The 16,527-nt window shown below is 39.8% G+C and overlaps 1 protein-coding gene across 4 annotated transcripts in view; it reads right to left on the minus strand.

Moving 5' to 3' along the window:
- Positions 1–16,527, minus strand: part of LOC308652548 (uncharacterized protein) — a 243,226-nt gene that overhangs the window by 170,022 nt on the left and 56,677 nt on the right. For 3 of the 4 annotated variants that reach the window (XR_014022814.1, XR_014022815.1, XM_081300449.1), the window contains one exon: positions 8,290–8,406. The exons of the other annotated variant lie outside the window; for it this stretch is intronic. Coding sequence is in view for 1 of the 3 variants with exons in the window: in XM_081300449.1 (XP_081156575.1) it covers positions 8,353–8,406 (54 nt within the window). In the remaining 2 variants the exon portion in view is untranslated. Of the gene's footprint in view, positions 1–8,289; positions 8,407–16,527 lie in introns of those variants that run through there. 4 annotated transcript variants of the gene reach the window in all.

Raw genomic sequence — 16,527 nt, forward strand, 5'->3', positions numbered from 1 at the left:
TAACTAAGCAAGGTGAGCCCCCTGGTGGCTCCACTTACTAACTGGAGTTTCCAGGGCCTGCCATGGGGATGGGGAGCCCTGGGTCCAGGAAAAGAAGGGAAAGATTACAAGAGGCCCAAGAAAACATTTGGAGCATAATGAATAGGCTCATTAGCTAGGATGATGGTTTCAAGGTATAAACATACATAAAAACAGATCAGATGGCACGCCTTAAATTAGAACAGTTTATTATATGTTGACTATACTGCAACCAAGCAGTTAAAAATAGTCACTCAGTAAAGAAACACGGCCAACCGTCCACTTCGGAGCCCAACTTAGGAACATTAATGCCACCCCAGCACATCAGAGTTTCCACAAATTATGTTTTAAAACAGAAAACTAACCACACTTGCAAACATTTGATGGACTGGACTTGAGCAAGCATAGATTTTGGAGGCTGGAAAAAAAAAAAAAAAGGAATTGTCCATCACAGACAGAGGATGAGTAGAGGTGGGAGGCAGACTGGGCCCAAATTAGAAGAGCGAGCAGCAGCACACGGCAGGAAAGCCTGCCATGGAGGAGACTGGACTTGTGGAGTCTGCCACCAGAGGGTTTCTTCATCCACATGGGCCGCCAACGCCCATTCCCCTGGGGAGACAGAAGCACAGACTGACTGAGCAAATCCATGCACACAGCCAGCTAAGATGACAGGCCCGTGCTTGCTCTCTGGATCTGAGCCGGCTCCTCGGCTGAGAAAATGCCATCATGCAGAATCAAGCCACCTGGCAGAGCCACACCACCAGGTCAAAAGTCCAAAGTTTTGCCATTCAGGTGTTCTTGCTGACTGCAGACCCTGCGTGTTGGTGCTCAGACACAGGCAAAACAGATGGCAGCTCGCCACCCAGAGAAACTGAAAGGTCTCCGTCAAGCCACAGAAGACCTTAAAGCCCAACAGATTACACAGTTTCTTCAAGTGCACATAAAGTATGTATCCCCAAATGACCTGGTATTTGAACCACCAAGGATGTCTCAACACCCTTTGTAATAACTGATTTCACACTGATGGTAGTGCAATAAGTATAACTAATCATAAATCAACTAAAAGAGATAATTCCCAGAGTCCATATATTTAGAAACCTAGATACTTTAGTTAAAGGGTTAAATAAGAAATTTTAGTAGCAACTGTAAAATATTTAGAACCAAATGAACTGGAATGCATGTGATATAGTCCAAATGGTATTTGGAGAGACACAACCATGTAAATTCATTTACCAGAATTTCAAACTTAAAAACTAGGAAAGAATAAACTAAAAACTTCAACTGATGATCTGAGAAAAGCACAAGAAAATAGAGTCAAAGGTTATTGAGAAAAAATAAGTAAAAACAGAAATAAACAGAAAAAAATACTAGAATTGACTTACAACGTCACAAGCTGGACCTTTGAAAAGACCCATAACATAGGAAAATCTCCAGCAAGTCTGGTTCAGAAAAACAAAGACAGACATTACAAATAACATTAGTAACGGAAAGGAGGCTATAACAACAGGTATCACAATGATTTAAAATCAAAACGGACAACTTCATGTGCTATGAAATTTTCAATTCTAGATGACATGTAGTTTTTCAGATACATTATCAAATGTGGCTGAGATGAAATTTTAAAATTAGAAACCAATTACCTTAAAAGAAATTTCAACACTAATCATCTGCCACAAGGCGGAGCTGGGGTTGTGACTCAGTGGCAGAGCACTTGCCTCACACATGTTAGGCACTGGGTTTGATCCTCAGCACCACATAAAAATAAATGAACAAAATAAACATATTGTGTCCATCTATAACTAAAACAAAAGATCTGCCACAAGAGGAAGGAAGAGGGGAAGGTCAGAAAGGAAGGAATGAAGGGAGAGAGAGAGAGAGAGAGAGAGAAGGAGAGAGAGAGAGGGAGGGATAGAAGGAGAACAAAGGCCCCAGGTCCATAAAGCTGGACAAATTCTTCCTAATCTTTAGACAATAGATCTTCTCTTCAGTAGTAAAAATAAAATGCTACCTGACTTATGCTACAAAATTATCATAAGCTTGACATCAAATCCAAATAAACATAACACATGTGAGAAAACTGAAATCCTACCTCACTTAGGAAACAAATGTCAAAAATCCTTTATAAAATCCTAGCAAGTCAAATCCAGCAGTGTATCCAGGGTAGTAAATGAATAACTGAAGACTATCTGCAGAGGAAGAACAATTTGAACAGAGTCCTGGACTGGAAGCCTGAGTCCTGACTCACTGGGTAAATGCTATCAGATTGATCCATGCCTCTGAGCCTCAGTTTCCCCGTATCACATAAGAGTGGCCACTCATTGAGCATTTCCTGTTCATCAGGAACCGAGCTGAGTGCTTTATGTGGATTATGTCAGTCAAATTCCATGATGACCAAAAGAGATAAGGGTTACCAATCTCAACTTTTAGATGTTAACAGGTGCAGACAGGGGACCTGATTGCTGCCTGCCGGAGGGTGGAAACACATCAAGTCCGCCTGAGCTCAGAACCTGCGCTCCCCCCACTGGCCACCGTTCCTCTCCTTCATAAAATGGAAACAAAGATACTTACCTACCTACATTTCGAGTGTTCTGAGCTTCAAATGAGAAAATATGTAAAAATATGATATAAACTGACAAAAGCTATACAAGTGAAAGTGTGGTTGTTAAATTTTAAATCCTAAGAAGAAAACAGAGGAAATGCTTCATGACATTGACCTTGGCAAGAATTTTTTGGATAAGACCTCAAAAGTGTAGGTAACAAAAGTGAAAATAGACAAAAGGCAAAAATGACATCAAACTAAAAAAACTTCCAATCAGCAAAGAAGCAAATAACAGACCTATGGAATGGGAGAAAACATTTGAAAACTATACATCTGGCAAGAGGTTAATACCCAAAATATACGAAGAAGTCAAGTATGTATGCACAGACAGACAGACACACACACACATATACACATACACATATACATACTATTTGCATATGCTGCATTATATGATATTTTTATAGAAAATATATGCATATATGAAATTGGGATTATACATGTTACATTTTCATGTGAATATTCCAACCATCTCCTATGATTATGTATGCTCATAGCCCTATAATAACTTGTTATTCTGTATTGCACCTTGTGGATCTGCTTCTCTGATTGAACCCTGGCTGATACGCACAGAGCCCCATCTCAGGGTCTGATGGAAGGCAAATTGCTTAATACATGATGGGCTCTGTGACTTACCAAGCCCGCACAGCTAACTAAAGCGGCACTGGGCCTTAGCTAGGTCTGTGTGACTAAAGGTCTGTCCTCCAGAGCATTAGCCTCTGTAGTGCTGAGCAGAGATGAAGATGGACATCCGGGTCACCTTCACTTGGTGCATACTGGCAGAACTCCTCCAGATGTGTCCAAATAGTCCACCCCTCCCGCCCTCCAGCAATGAGAGAACCGCGCAGCAGGGAGTCTGAGGGCAGCAACTGACTAATTCGCAGCGCAGGTGTTCTTGTCGGATATTGATAGCGGGTCTGAAGTCAAAATAGAGTATCTCTGGCTCTTTCTACACCAGCAGGTGTTTCACGCTCCCAGCACCCAAAATGTTTGTGCCTTCTAAGTCTGTAAAAATAGGCATCTCTATAGGAACACTTGGAAATAAACAACATTTGGGAAGCTGCATATATCTTATATGAAATTGCTCCACTTTCACAAGAGGCTTGCTAAGTTGGATGCGTGAACATAGATATTTGTATATTCATAAATTTCTGGTGCTGATACACTTAGAATTCACTGTTCCTGAGAAAGGCAGGAAGAGGCAGGTCAACTGTGAACACGCATTGCTTTTTTTAAGAGTTCTTTGCTAAATGAACTTGTAAATTTCTAAATTGCTTTATGTTGTTAAAATCCTAAATGTTATGCATTCATATTAAAATATCAAACTCTAAGCAGGATATTGTGAAAACCTCAAATAAAATTTAACCATTCTAATTTGATTACTACCCCACTTAGGTAATTTTTATACCAAATATTTCTCATCTACCTGAATTTCCAATAATTGCCCTTACACCTGGACGTTCTTCTCAGTAGAGGAAAATAAATCCTATAGGTAACAAGTTATTTTAAAATTGCTTTTATTCTAGACTTCAAAACTCAGAGAGAATATACTTTTTGTATTCTATAACTTGGGATCAACAATCCATTGTCATGAAAATCACATATCTTATTATTCACAAGAAATATCTTGGTGGAATAGTTAACTAAATGAGGCAAGGATTTGCCTCATTTAAAATTATGTCCATTCAATGCCTTTAAAAAGGTACTAAAATGCAAGGAAAGAGAACATTACCCTAAATCCCAGAGAAAAAGCTTAAAAGTGATTTTCCAAATTAAATGAACAAATTTTTTTTTAATTCTTGTCCATAACTCATGAAGATAAATCTATACATTTATGTCTCTGTTTATATTTTATTATGTGTAGATCTACATTTATATAGAGAGAGAGACAGATACAAATACTTGGTAAATCACAACATTATATCTATGTGTTCATTTACATCTAGGCAGACACAGATGTAGATGAATTCAGGAAGTCACTAAGAAACGAAAGTGGAGAGCCAATGGAGAAGAAGGCATAAATGCAAAAGAGCCTCATTAAAGAAGAAAACAGGTCAAGAAAATCTAAATTCTACTAAAAGAATTAAAATTCACATTGGAGATAGTTTAAAACTAAGCAAGAAGGACTCTGTAGAAAACTGTAAATGAACACAGGAGATAAACTTGAAAAATCCTCCTCAAGAAGGCAGAGGAGGGGAAAAAAGCAATGAAAATCAATTTTGATGGCAAAATATTAGATGTAAAATCAAGCATGTTTGCGGCGAGAAGAAACATAAAAATGCCATTGCCCTGTCAATTACTATAACCATGAAACAAGAGATCGAACATGTTTATTGTGACAATAAACATAAACAGATAAAGTTCTCTGACAAATGACGATAAATTTCAAAGAAGGTTTTAAAAAAACAAAACTACATATTGCTTAACTTGCATATACGAAAGAAGAAGATTAAAATAAGGTCATAAACTGGGCATGGTGGCGCACGCCTGTAATCCCAGAGAGTCAGGAGGCTGAGGTCGGAGGATTGCAAGTTCAAGGCCCACCTTAGCACCTTAGCAAGACCCTGTCTCAAAATTTAAAAAAATAAAAGGACAGGGGATGTGGCTCAGGTGGTTAAGCATCCCTGAGTTCTATCCTTGGTACCAAGAGATAAAATTAAATAATTGAGAAAGATATGTAGGCAAATGAAAACAAACAAACAAAAAAACGAAACACAATGAGAGGTAAAAGTGAGGATTCAGCCTAGTGTTCGCAAAGGTGAACGGCGTGCACTGGAGGTGTCTTGTCCTGGAGCAGCCTCTTCCCAGCCTTCCTTGGGCAACCCCATGTTGGGCTTGAAATCAGCCTTTACAGAGTACTTACACCATAAAAATCAGCAAATACTAGAAATTGAAGAAGGGTTTTTGTCTGATTTTTCTTGGGGGACACTATAGTTTAGATATTAAGCATCCCCCCAAAGGTCCAAGTGTCAGAGGTGCGGTCCCCAGTGTAGTGCCACTGAGAGCCGGGGCCTAGTGGGAGGCCTTCCAGTTATTGAGGGCAAGCTCTTAAAGGGGACAGTGGGACTCCTGCCCCTTCCTTTTCCTCTCTTTCACTTCCTGGCCATCAGGTTCATGGTTTTGCTCTGTCATGTGCTTCCACTATAATATGCTGTCCACACTGTCACAGGCTCAAAGAAATGGAGCCAGTCAATCATGGACTAAAACCTCTGAAACCATGAGCCAAAACAAACCTTCTCTGTATGTAAGTTCCCATCGTGTCAAGTGTTTGTTATAGTAATGGAAAGCTGACCGGCACAGGGAGTGGTATGTTTTTGTTTTGGAGAATTGGTTTACTAGCACACCACTATATGTACTTCTTTCCTTCTCTCTTCTCAACTTTCTCCAGTTTTGTGGATGTTACCTGACCTTTGAGATCACAGTACATATGATTAAAATACTTTTATTTGTTGTGATGGTTAATTGTAGGTGTCAACTTGACTGGTCCATGGGCTATCCAGATCAAACATCATTTTAGGTGTTTCTGCAAGGGTGTTTTTAGATAATATTAACATTTCAATCAATAGAATAGAGCAGATTGTCCTACACAATGTGGGTGGGCCTCATCCAGTCAGTTGAAGACTTGAATATAAGGGAAAGTTGGATTTACCCCAAGTAAGAGGGAATTCTCTAGTGGACTGCCTTTGGACTTTACCTGCACCATCCAGTCTCCTGGGTCTTGAACCTGCTATCCCACACATGAATTTAGATTTGCCACTCTCCATTCTCCCATGAGCCAATTCCTTAAAGTCAATCTCTTTCTATGATACAGTGTATACACATCATTTTGGCTCTGTTTTTAGAGAACCTCAACATTTGTATATTATATGCTTTTGAAGATTTTGTGAATATTTTTATTTTTCCCTAGGCATTCTAGTAGTAACTATTTAGATTTAATGTATTACTCACTTAGTGACTTACACCTAGTTATTTTACAGCATGAATTCAACATTGTTAATTTTTTAATTTGATTAACTTCTCAGCTGTCTGGAATGTGATGATCAGTAATTATTTTCAGGAAGAGAATGTTAAAGATATGTGTCCCGAGAAGGCCTTTCTGTTGAATTCCCACATGAGCAGCAGAGGAGCTGGGTATCAAAATCTTGATGCACTATGTTCCTCTCCATTTTCTGTATAGCTGTTTCATTGGCTTTGATCATTTGATGTTTCAGATTAATCTTTTTTTTAATCTCTTGTTTTTTTCCCTTGTGAAATAGTCTTTTATCCCAAGTGCTCATAATAAGTTCTCATTTTTCTTAAGAGTCAAGCATTTCATCTGCATAGCCTATATCATTGATTCGAAGATGAAATTTTTTCACATTTTTTCCACTGAAATCATGATAGCCCGTACAGTCACTATCTGCCACACGATAACAGCATGGAGGTTCTGCAAATCCTTTAAAGTGACATTTCTGAGACACCAAGCATAAAACCTTTAACTTGTTGCTATGTGTGTTAACCATTTGTTCCTCTCTTTCCATTAATCTAATCTCTTTTTATCCTTAGTTAACTACAAATCTGACATCTACATCCTCCTTTGGCCAAAACTATCTTCAATCACCCCTCTGAATTATTCCTTCTTACTATGCCACTTCTTTCTTGAGAAATTCTTACTCACCCTCTGCTCTTCTCTTCTGTCTTTTCTGAAGTCGGCATTCATGTCTTTGTCCTCTTCCTCTGAGTGTTGCAAGAAATGTATCCCGTCTCCCACTTCATTTGATTCTATTTTATGTATTAAACAACCCACAGATTAGATAGCTATTGTGTCCATTATAGATTTTAATTTATCAATCACATATTTTCTCTCCATACAATTCTTTCCAATCTCTACCTCTTTACCTTTTAAAAGTACAAGTGTAATGTTTACAAGGTAAACGATCCCCCCAAATCGTGTTAAAGCCTGACATAGAAATACGGTGAACATGTGCCCTTTCCCTGTGGCTCCTCTAGCTCCCAGGTGGTGTTTGCTCTGGGTGCTGGGTTTCATCCTGCACTGAAGCCTGGTGCCCTTACCTATGTAGTCGGTTTCTCTCATGCACTTGCTCCTCTGTGGTCATGAGCAGTGATGCCAGAGCCACTGCACCTGGACCTAGCAGTGTCCCTCAAACTCAGAGTGCAAGTACAGTGGGATTCACCCTCCTCATTCAGCCTGAGGAAGCTCTTCCCCACTTCTCTCCTAGTCCTCACCCTACCAGGGAAACTCACCCAGAGAATTAACCCATCCAGTCTTGCTCCACCAGAGCACAAACTAGCACATCTCCTGATCTCTCCCACTCTGTCCCTAACATCTGGCCCTTTCCTCCTGGTGACCATCTTATCTCCAAAAAAAGCCACCTCTCCAGAGTCCAGCCAATGATTCTGATGTGAGTCACATGTTTCTTTTTGAAGAATTTGCTACTTACATAAATAGCCATTCCCTAAATCCCCATCAGTCATCATTCCTACGGAGACAAAGTACAACCCAGAGGGACATTTTTGTTTTTATTAAAATGATGCAAGATAATTAAGATATTATTAACTAGTTTTGAATCATTCAGGAGTCTTTTAAATTCTTTATCTAATGAGATTAGAAACTCACACTAATTAGTATGGGAAAGAAATTTATTTCCTTCATCCAAATAAATAAGCAATTTCTCACACCCCCTACATTTGTGGAGTTGTATTTGGGTGAAAGATGTAAAAAGATGAAAGAGTCTTCAGGATTTATTGCTGATTCCATCAAGGCAGAACTTTGTATTTATGCAAGTCAACTAGAACAAAATAACAAAGCACACTAATTATTATGTGCATACAAATAAGGTTAAGCTTCGTAGCTATATTCACACAGTCTATGTGCTATACATTGCAAACCACAAAAATATACTGTGCATGTGTATGTATATACACTAAAAATCCACCTATATTTAAGCCTAATTGAAACCCTATTTATCTATTTTTAATTCCTTCCCTTGGATTTGCTGTCAACTCAAAATAAATTCCCCAAACAGTTAATATTCAATTTCCATTTATTTCATTTCAATCTCCTTTCTTTGGAACCATAGTCATTTTGCTGGAAAAAAAAAATGAGGGAAAGTTTCATCCAAATATATTTTTACTCTACTCTAATAATATATTTTAATATACAACCTAGTATGAGGAATAAGGGGTGTAGTGAAGGAAAGAAAACAGAGGAGGAATATGTACTTTCTCAGGGACTGAAAATTTACTATGAAATATAGTCCTTTGAAGCTACAACTCAAACTAACAAAATTATCTGTATGATGTGTTTTCAAATCTGTGTTACCAAATTGTTCTGCTCCTGCAAGAGTCTACTTAATTCAAAATATCCTTTTCCTGATATTTACTGATTTCCGACTCTGCATCAGGGAAATTCAGTTGATTATTGAGACATTTCTGTGAGGTACCATCCATTACTGTTCTCCCATTTTATAGGCAAAAAGTCCGAGACTTGGGGCTGGGGTTATGGCTCAGGGGAAGGGCACTTGCCTAGCACATGTGAGGCACTGGGTTCGATCCTCCAGTACCACATAAGAGTAAATAATTAAAGGTATTGCGTCCATCCACAACTTAAAAAAAAAAAAAAAAATTTAAAGTCCAAGACTCGAGACTTGCTTGCGGCCACACTACTAATAAGATACACAGGAAGAATTTACTGACATGCCTCTCTGGTTCCAGAACCTATGCTTTTCCAAAAGACTGGGCTCCTTGAAAGGAAGCTCCTCTTTGCCTACTGTGGTTACACCTCACACATAGACTTCGATGGGCCTTCAAGAAACGGCATTACCTGATTGAATAAAATGCCCATGGAAATCAAGAATGGACTAATATTAAGAAATTTAAAATCCAGCCCATAGCTACAATAGAGAAAGATTTGTGAGATTATAAGATTTGACATATATTCCCAATTTTAAATAAATTCCTTGAAAAAGAGAAATACAGTGTGTGAAGAAACATTTCAAGTGGAAACAAGCAGATTTCCTCAAAGACAGAGGAAGCAGGGCCCTTGCTAAACTTTGTTCTTCAGGAACATGCTGGCCAAGTTCTGGAGCTCTGGAAGCCAAACTTAAACATCCCCCGGTAGAACACTGGTGTATTTTTCTTCCAGCATTGGTTTGTTTCTTTGGAGAAACAAATAGGAAAGACATAGCAGTGGTAAATTCCAGAAATCCCTCAGTGAAGCCAGGGCATCTACAGGCTTCACCCCCACACACTGAGCTACCCCCCAACCTTTTGTTGCCCAATTCTTTTTTTTATTTTTTTAATCATACATTTATTGAGGTTGGATTTTTATTAAATGTTTACCTTTATATAATTGCAGATTCATCTGTACTTATTAGAAATCATAGAAAAGAACACGATGTGCCCTTTGTCCTTTCTTTAATATTAATAGAAAGCCAAGAATGATCAGCAGGCATATAGGGCAGCAAGTCATGGACAAGGAACCAAAGGAAAGAGACTTCCCTGAAGCAGAAAAGGGCTGTTACACTCCTTTCCAGGCCCTCCTGCTCAGGGGCAGCTGGGTTATTCAGACACTTTCTGTTGTGTCAACAGAAGCAAGGTTCAGGGCTCCTCGGCAGGCGGAAGAAGATGCAAGACACAGTTAGGATAGTCGACATGACATATGTTATCCAAAGGTTCTCAGCTTCAGCCCCAGCCAGTTCCATTTAGCCTCCTTTTTATATACAAACAAAGAAGTCACACTGCTGACAGGTTACATCAGTGGGCACATGCTCACAAGCAAATCAGTGTACTGAATCAGAATGTTTCTGACCTTGACTACACACTAACCATAACATAGCCAATACACAGACTTGGCTACTACTAACATAAATCATAACAGAGCCCACTAGAAGACTCAGCAAGGGAGCCTAACTATAGCCATCTGGGGCCTGCCCTAACACCTCGATTCTGGGGATTGAATCTGAAATAAGAGATGCCAAGAGTTGGAGGAGAACACATCCACCACCCAGTGGGCCATTCTTCCTGGAGGTAGAGAGGAGGGTAGATCTGCCCATGATCTTGGTCCCTAACTTTCTTAGTCCCTGCCCTTTCTAATAACTGATTCTCCAGTCTTCCTGGAAATCATGAGAATTGTGCAGTAGCTTTCCACAAATTCCTTTGATTTTTAATAAGCCAGAATCAATTTCGATTGCTAGTCACATAGCACCCGTCTCCACTGATCCCCAAATCGCAATAGAATATGTGTGGTATCGTTTAAATAAATAGCTACCCACAAAATAATGATTATGGCTAATGTTTATTTTCTTTCTTTTTATTGACTGTGTTTTCCAACTTTTGTATGCTATGCATGTGTATAATGATGTTAAAATATGCCTAATAATTGATAAATGCACTGCACGGCTGTCACAAGCCAAATTCTCCCAGAAACAGACTCTGAGAAAGAGATTGGCACACAGAGAACTCATTAGGGAATTCTCAACACCTTGGAGGAAGTAGAGGACACAGGATTGGTCCAAAGAAAGTGATGCAGCCACAACCAAGGCCTCTGCGGATCCCAGGAGGAGCTCGCTGAGCTATTCTAGAAACCATTCTAGATTCTCCATGCCCACGGTGAGCACCTCTGCTTGACAAGATGGAACCACTCAGACCCTTATTCCCAAAGGATCTCAGCACTTGGTCACTTGTGCTTCTCAGGCATGGTGACCTACACTTTTTGGCTACTCCCTTTTGCCATCCAGAGTGGGCCAACTAATATCAAAACATGCCTAGGGAACTCAATGTGTCAATGGCATTCTCCCCTGCCATTTCTGCATAACAGCAGTCCAACATGCTCCTAAAGATGAGGGACAACTGCACTTGTCAGAATGGTGACTCCTCTCATCACTTACTCTCTGCTCTTGGTACCAGAAGGCTGGGGTGACAGAGAACAGCCATAGATTCAAGTATAAATAACTTTTGTTGAAACTTCTGGTATGAGCATTCCCTCTCTAGGAATCAGGAGTTTTAAACCTATAGATCCAAATTTGTGGGGACAAGGAGCACAAATTCTCCATATAGGTCATTGGAACCACTCCTTAGTTCCCAGACCTGTCCTACCTCATGGGGAGACGCCACCACACACTGGTGATTCATGTAGGGGTAGACTGTGTCCTGAAAGATGGTATCCCTTCCAAGCTGTGCCCATCTGCACCTGCCACAGGTCACATTATTGTTCTATCAAGCCACCAGTTTCCTGTCCTTAGGACGTGGTGAGCCTGGCAGAAGCCAGCTTATGATAGACAGTTCTGGCCACATGGTTGCTTGCTATCCTGAGTGGGGTACTCTTTTTCTACCACACCTGAATAGTACACTAGGAGCTACTTTTCAAAATGGGTGTAATTCTCCAATGTAGGTAGCATGGCCTTGCTCTAAAATCACAGAGGTCTGCATTGTGGGTCTCCTATAGGGACTTGCCATAAATCCATATGGTGTCCATCAGCATCACAGACATCTTTAATACACAGCATCTGCATAGGTCATGCAGCCCAAGATGAAGGGTTATCTGAGCCATGAACTGGATCTCCTATAGAGGCTCATTTCTTACCTCGTTCCCTCACAAAGCTCATACCCTTTCAAGACATTTATATATGGGTCAGAGCAGAATTCCAAAGTATGGAATATGCTGCTCATCTGGAATGTCAATGATGTCACCAGTATAGTAGACCAATGGGATGTCCACAGGATCCAGGACCTTTGGATCTGTATTTTGGCAGAGAGCAGAAAAGTTAAGCTATGCTTGGGACTAGACAGTAAATGTGTACTCTTGCCCATGCTTATAAATGGAAACTGTCTCTGGTCCTCCTCTCCAAAAGGGGGTGAAACTCAACATATTTGCTAGATCAGTGGCCACACCCCATGTTTCTAAGGAGATACTGATCTTCTCTAGCAAAAGATACAAAATTTGGCAAGCAGCTGTATTCCAGTGCTGGTTGGTAACAAACAAAAACAGTGACTTAAGGGTCGGCGTTGTGGCTCAGTGGTAGAGCACTTGCCAAGCACGTGTGAGGCACTGGGTTTGATTCTCAGCACCACATATAAATAAATAAAATAAAGGTCCATCAACAACTAAAAATATATGTGTATAAAAAAAACAGTGACTTAAAACAATAATAATAGCAATCACTTTGCTCCAATTCTGGAGGTCAGCTGGGGTCAACTAGACAAATCTCACTGAGGTGTCTTGTGACATTACAGTGAGACACTAGGTGGGATGGGGACCATCACAAAGGTTTTTTCATTCACATGTCTGGTTGCAGGGCTGAGAACACACAATCAACTAGAGAGCTAATACTTCTATGGTCCCTTGGGCATGTCTCAGTCTCTCCACTTTTTCTCCCCCCACCCCATTCAGCCAGCCATCCCTCTCTTCCTTTCTCTCTCTTTTAATAGTGGTCTCGGGGTAGCCAGATACATTACATGGCAGCTAAAGTATCTCTGAGTGCGTATCCCAAGGGATAAGTCACACGGCATCACATCTGCCACACTCTGTTCATGGAGGTAGTCACAAAGGTCACCCAGATCCAAGGATACAGAGAGCACCTTTTGATAAGACTAGTGTCCAGGAATTTATAGATAGGTCTGCTGTTTGCCTGCTATGATAGTTTATACCCCATAGGAAACCACTGTGGGGTGCTGCCAGTTATCAGTGTGTCTATTCAAATTGTATCTGGCAGCCCAGGAAGAAGTATTCTTGGGTAAGGTGGCTTTGTTCATTGGAGCAAGTCTTAGAGACTCAGAGCCCTCCAACGTTTCAAGCAGATGGAGGCTGAATGCCTGTTTTGACTTGAGGGGCAGAAGGGTTCTGAGTGGCAGACCACAGCATCCACTCAATGACTGATCATTATGTTCTCTGGTAAGAATTTATGGTTAAACTGCAAGAATCTGTCTGGAAGTAGGATAGATTTTTTTCAAGATTGGATAAAGAACCATGAGCCAGCCTTTTGATTTATTAGTCTTAAAAGGCAATTCTCACGAATAAGCTATTCTACAAGCTTATCTCTCCCACTGAAATGATCCACAAACTATCAGCCCATTTCCTTCTTTTAACTACTTGCTTGGCTTCCAAACATCATTCTCACTGTAAATGTCAATGCTGTTTGTCATATATTTCTGTGTAAGTAGAAATGGGAAATGATTAGATCTATTGCCCACCTTTGAGATGAGCCAACTTGAATTTCCGAAACCTACTTTTTTGTAATTGAGAAATAACCTTCACTCAGTGGTATTTCTCAGAAAAATATAAGAGAACACTCCAAATCAAGAATTTCAGGGGTCAAGAAAGGACCAGGCCATGAAGAAATGCAAAACAGAATTTCTTTCAAATGAGCTATAACTTAGATGAATTTATTTATTTACCAAACTTTTATTTCTTTTTTTCCCTGCATTTTCCCTGGTGCATCAGAGTTTTACATAATGATGGAACACACAATGTAATAATATAATTTAGCCAATATCACTCCCCAGCGCCCCCCCTCTTCCTCTGCCTCCCACCCCTTCGTCCCTTTCCTACTGGGCTCCCTTTTAATTTTTATGATGGTCTCCAGTTCCATCCATTTTCCTTCCAGTGCCAAGTCATTTCATTTTCTTTTCATGGCTGAATAAAATTCCATGGTGTGTGTGTGTGTGTGTGTGTGTGTGTGTGTGTGTGTGTGTGATTTTCTTTATCAAAACTCATGCTTTTAGCCCAAAATTTAGTGCAACATACAAAAATTAATGAATTAAAAGATAAACAGTGAAAGAATTCTCCCTCTCATCTTCATACCCATGTCTCCAATTTCCTCCAACAGAAAACCAGCACTGTTAGTTGTTACATGCCCTGCCAGATTCTATGTATATGCAACATAAATCAATCAAATATTTCTTATTCAAGCATAGTCTATAAAATGTATATGTGGTGTGTGTGTGTGTGTGTGTGTGTGTGTGTATACCTTATCCACAAAAGGCAGTAAATTATAACACCATTATGCACCTTTCCTTTTTCATTTATGAAAATCAGTTGTAAGAAACTGTAGTCTTCGGGGTTTTGCTGCAAAACATTGTCACTTGGAATTTTTTGATTATCATAGTATTATTATTATTACATGTGTCCTTGGAATAATAACTTTGTGTTGCTTATAATTTACAGACTTGATTCTATTTCACATGTTCCATCTCAATAGCAAAGTCTTAAAATAAAAATGCATTATTTATTTACTTTTTAACATTAACTTGCAGGTCACTCTCTGTAAGTAACATGGCTCAATAATCAGATGCAATTTAATGTCTTCTTCTACCAACCCTGCACTTCTATAAGACTGTAAGGAAAGGAACCATCTTTGGAAAAGCATCTGAAGTCTAAATCAAAGTCCCCTTATGAAAAAGTTGCCTGGGGAATGGGCACTAGTCATCACCCCAGTGCAAGAGGCCCAAACTCCAAATCAGGCAAATGTGTTTCAACAACATCATCAGTGTCTGCTGAGAAAAGACAACTCTTAGCACAACCCTTCTCAAGGTCAAAGCTCTTTCTCAGGTCTGGCTTCCAGGCCCATGACCTGAGAGGCAGATTGGGCCCCATGCTCAGAAAGCCCTTGTCTGGCTGATTGCTCTGCTGTTGCCATCATGAAAATCTCAATGATTTTCTAACAAGACACCCCACATTTTCATTTTGCACTGTGCCCCACAAATTGTGTAGCTGGTCCTGCCCCTTAAATATATATGCTAAAAAGGACAATGCTGTAAGTAATATTTCCAAAAATAAGAAAAAAAAAACTTTGCAAAGCTTGCCGTGTGTAGGTATTATTTTCTCCACAGAAAAGCTTCTCAGGGCTCCACGTCAAACCCTACAGAAGGTTAATTGCCTGATCCATATGAACCACTATCATTTTTAGAAAAAACTACTTGCTCCAAAGAGGAACAGGTAATTAGTTTTCACGTTCAACTTCATTCTTACCTTTTTTCCTCCCGATTTCCATTAATGATGAATGGCTTGTCAAACAGTAAAAATGTTTTAAATTTAATTGCAGAATCATCAAAAGTCCTTATTTCCAAGAGAAAAGATTCACTTAATGATTAAATTCCTTCTGCCTCTATGAGTAATAATTAGTTAACCAAATAGAAAATCTGCTTTCAGTGAACCTCATACAGCATTAGAATTCAGGTGACATCATCTTCAGAGAATTAACATAACTGATACGCACCACTGGGTCCTCTATTTTCAGAGAATCCATGTGAGTGAAACCCACCAGTGGGGGCCCCTATGGATCTCAGGTCCTGGGCAGACCTCCAGAGGTCTTGCAATTTATAATGGTTCATTTTATGGGTCAACTTGACTAGGACATGGTGCACCCATATGTTTGCTCAAGCATTATTCTGGGTGTTTCTGTGGAGATGTTTTTGGATGAGTTTAACATTGAAATCAATGGGCTGACTAAATATATTACCCTCCCCAACTGGTGTTTTTTCCTGCCTTCCAACTTGAACTGAAACATCAGTTCTTCCAGCGTTTTGAGTCTGCTGGCTTTTGAAGCAGAATGATACCATCAGGTCTCCTGAGATTCCAGTCTGCCAATTCACCCCTTAGACCTTGGGTCTTGTCAGCCTCCAAAATTATGTGAGCCTATTCCTTATAATAAATCTCTCTACGGATATCTACATCTTCTGAATTCTATTTCTCTGGAGAACCCCAAATAATATAACACTGCTTCTCTAGACCCACGTGTACCAAGCATTGTTTGAAAATGGAATCAGTAACAGGTTTTTTAAAGACAGACACTGGGGAAAAAAAAATCCTTATTTTTGATACAAGGAATTGAACCCAAGGGCACTTTACCCCTTTTTATATTGAGACATGTTCTCACTGAGTTGCCTGGGCTGGCCTCAAACTTGTTATCCTC

The sequence above is a fragment of the Spermophilus citellus genome (genome assembly GCF_964194105.1).
Source record: "Spermophilus citellus genome assembly, chromosome: 6".
Taxonomy (NCBI): Eukaryota; Metazoa; Chordata; class Mammalia; order Rodentia; family Sciuridae; genus Spermophilus; species Spermophilus citellus.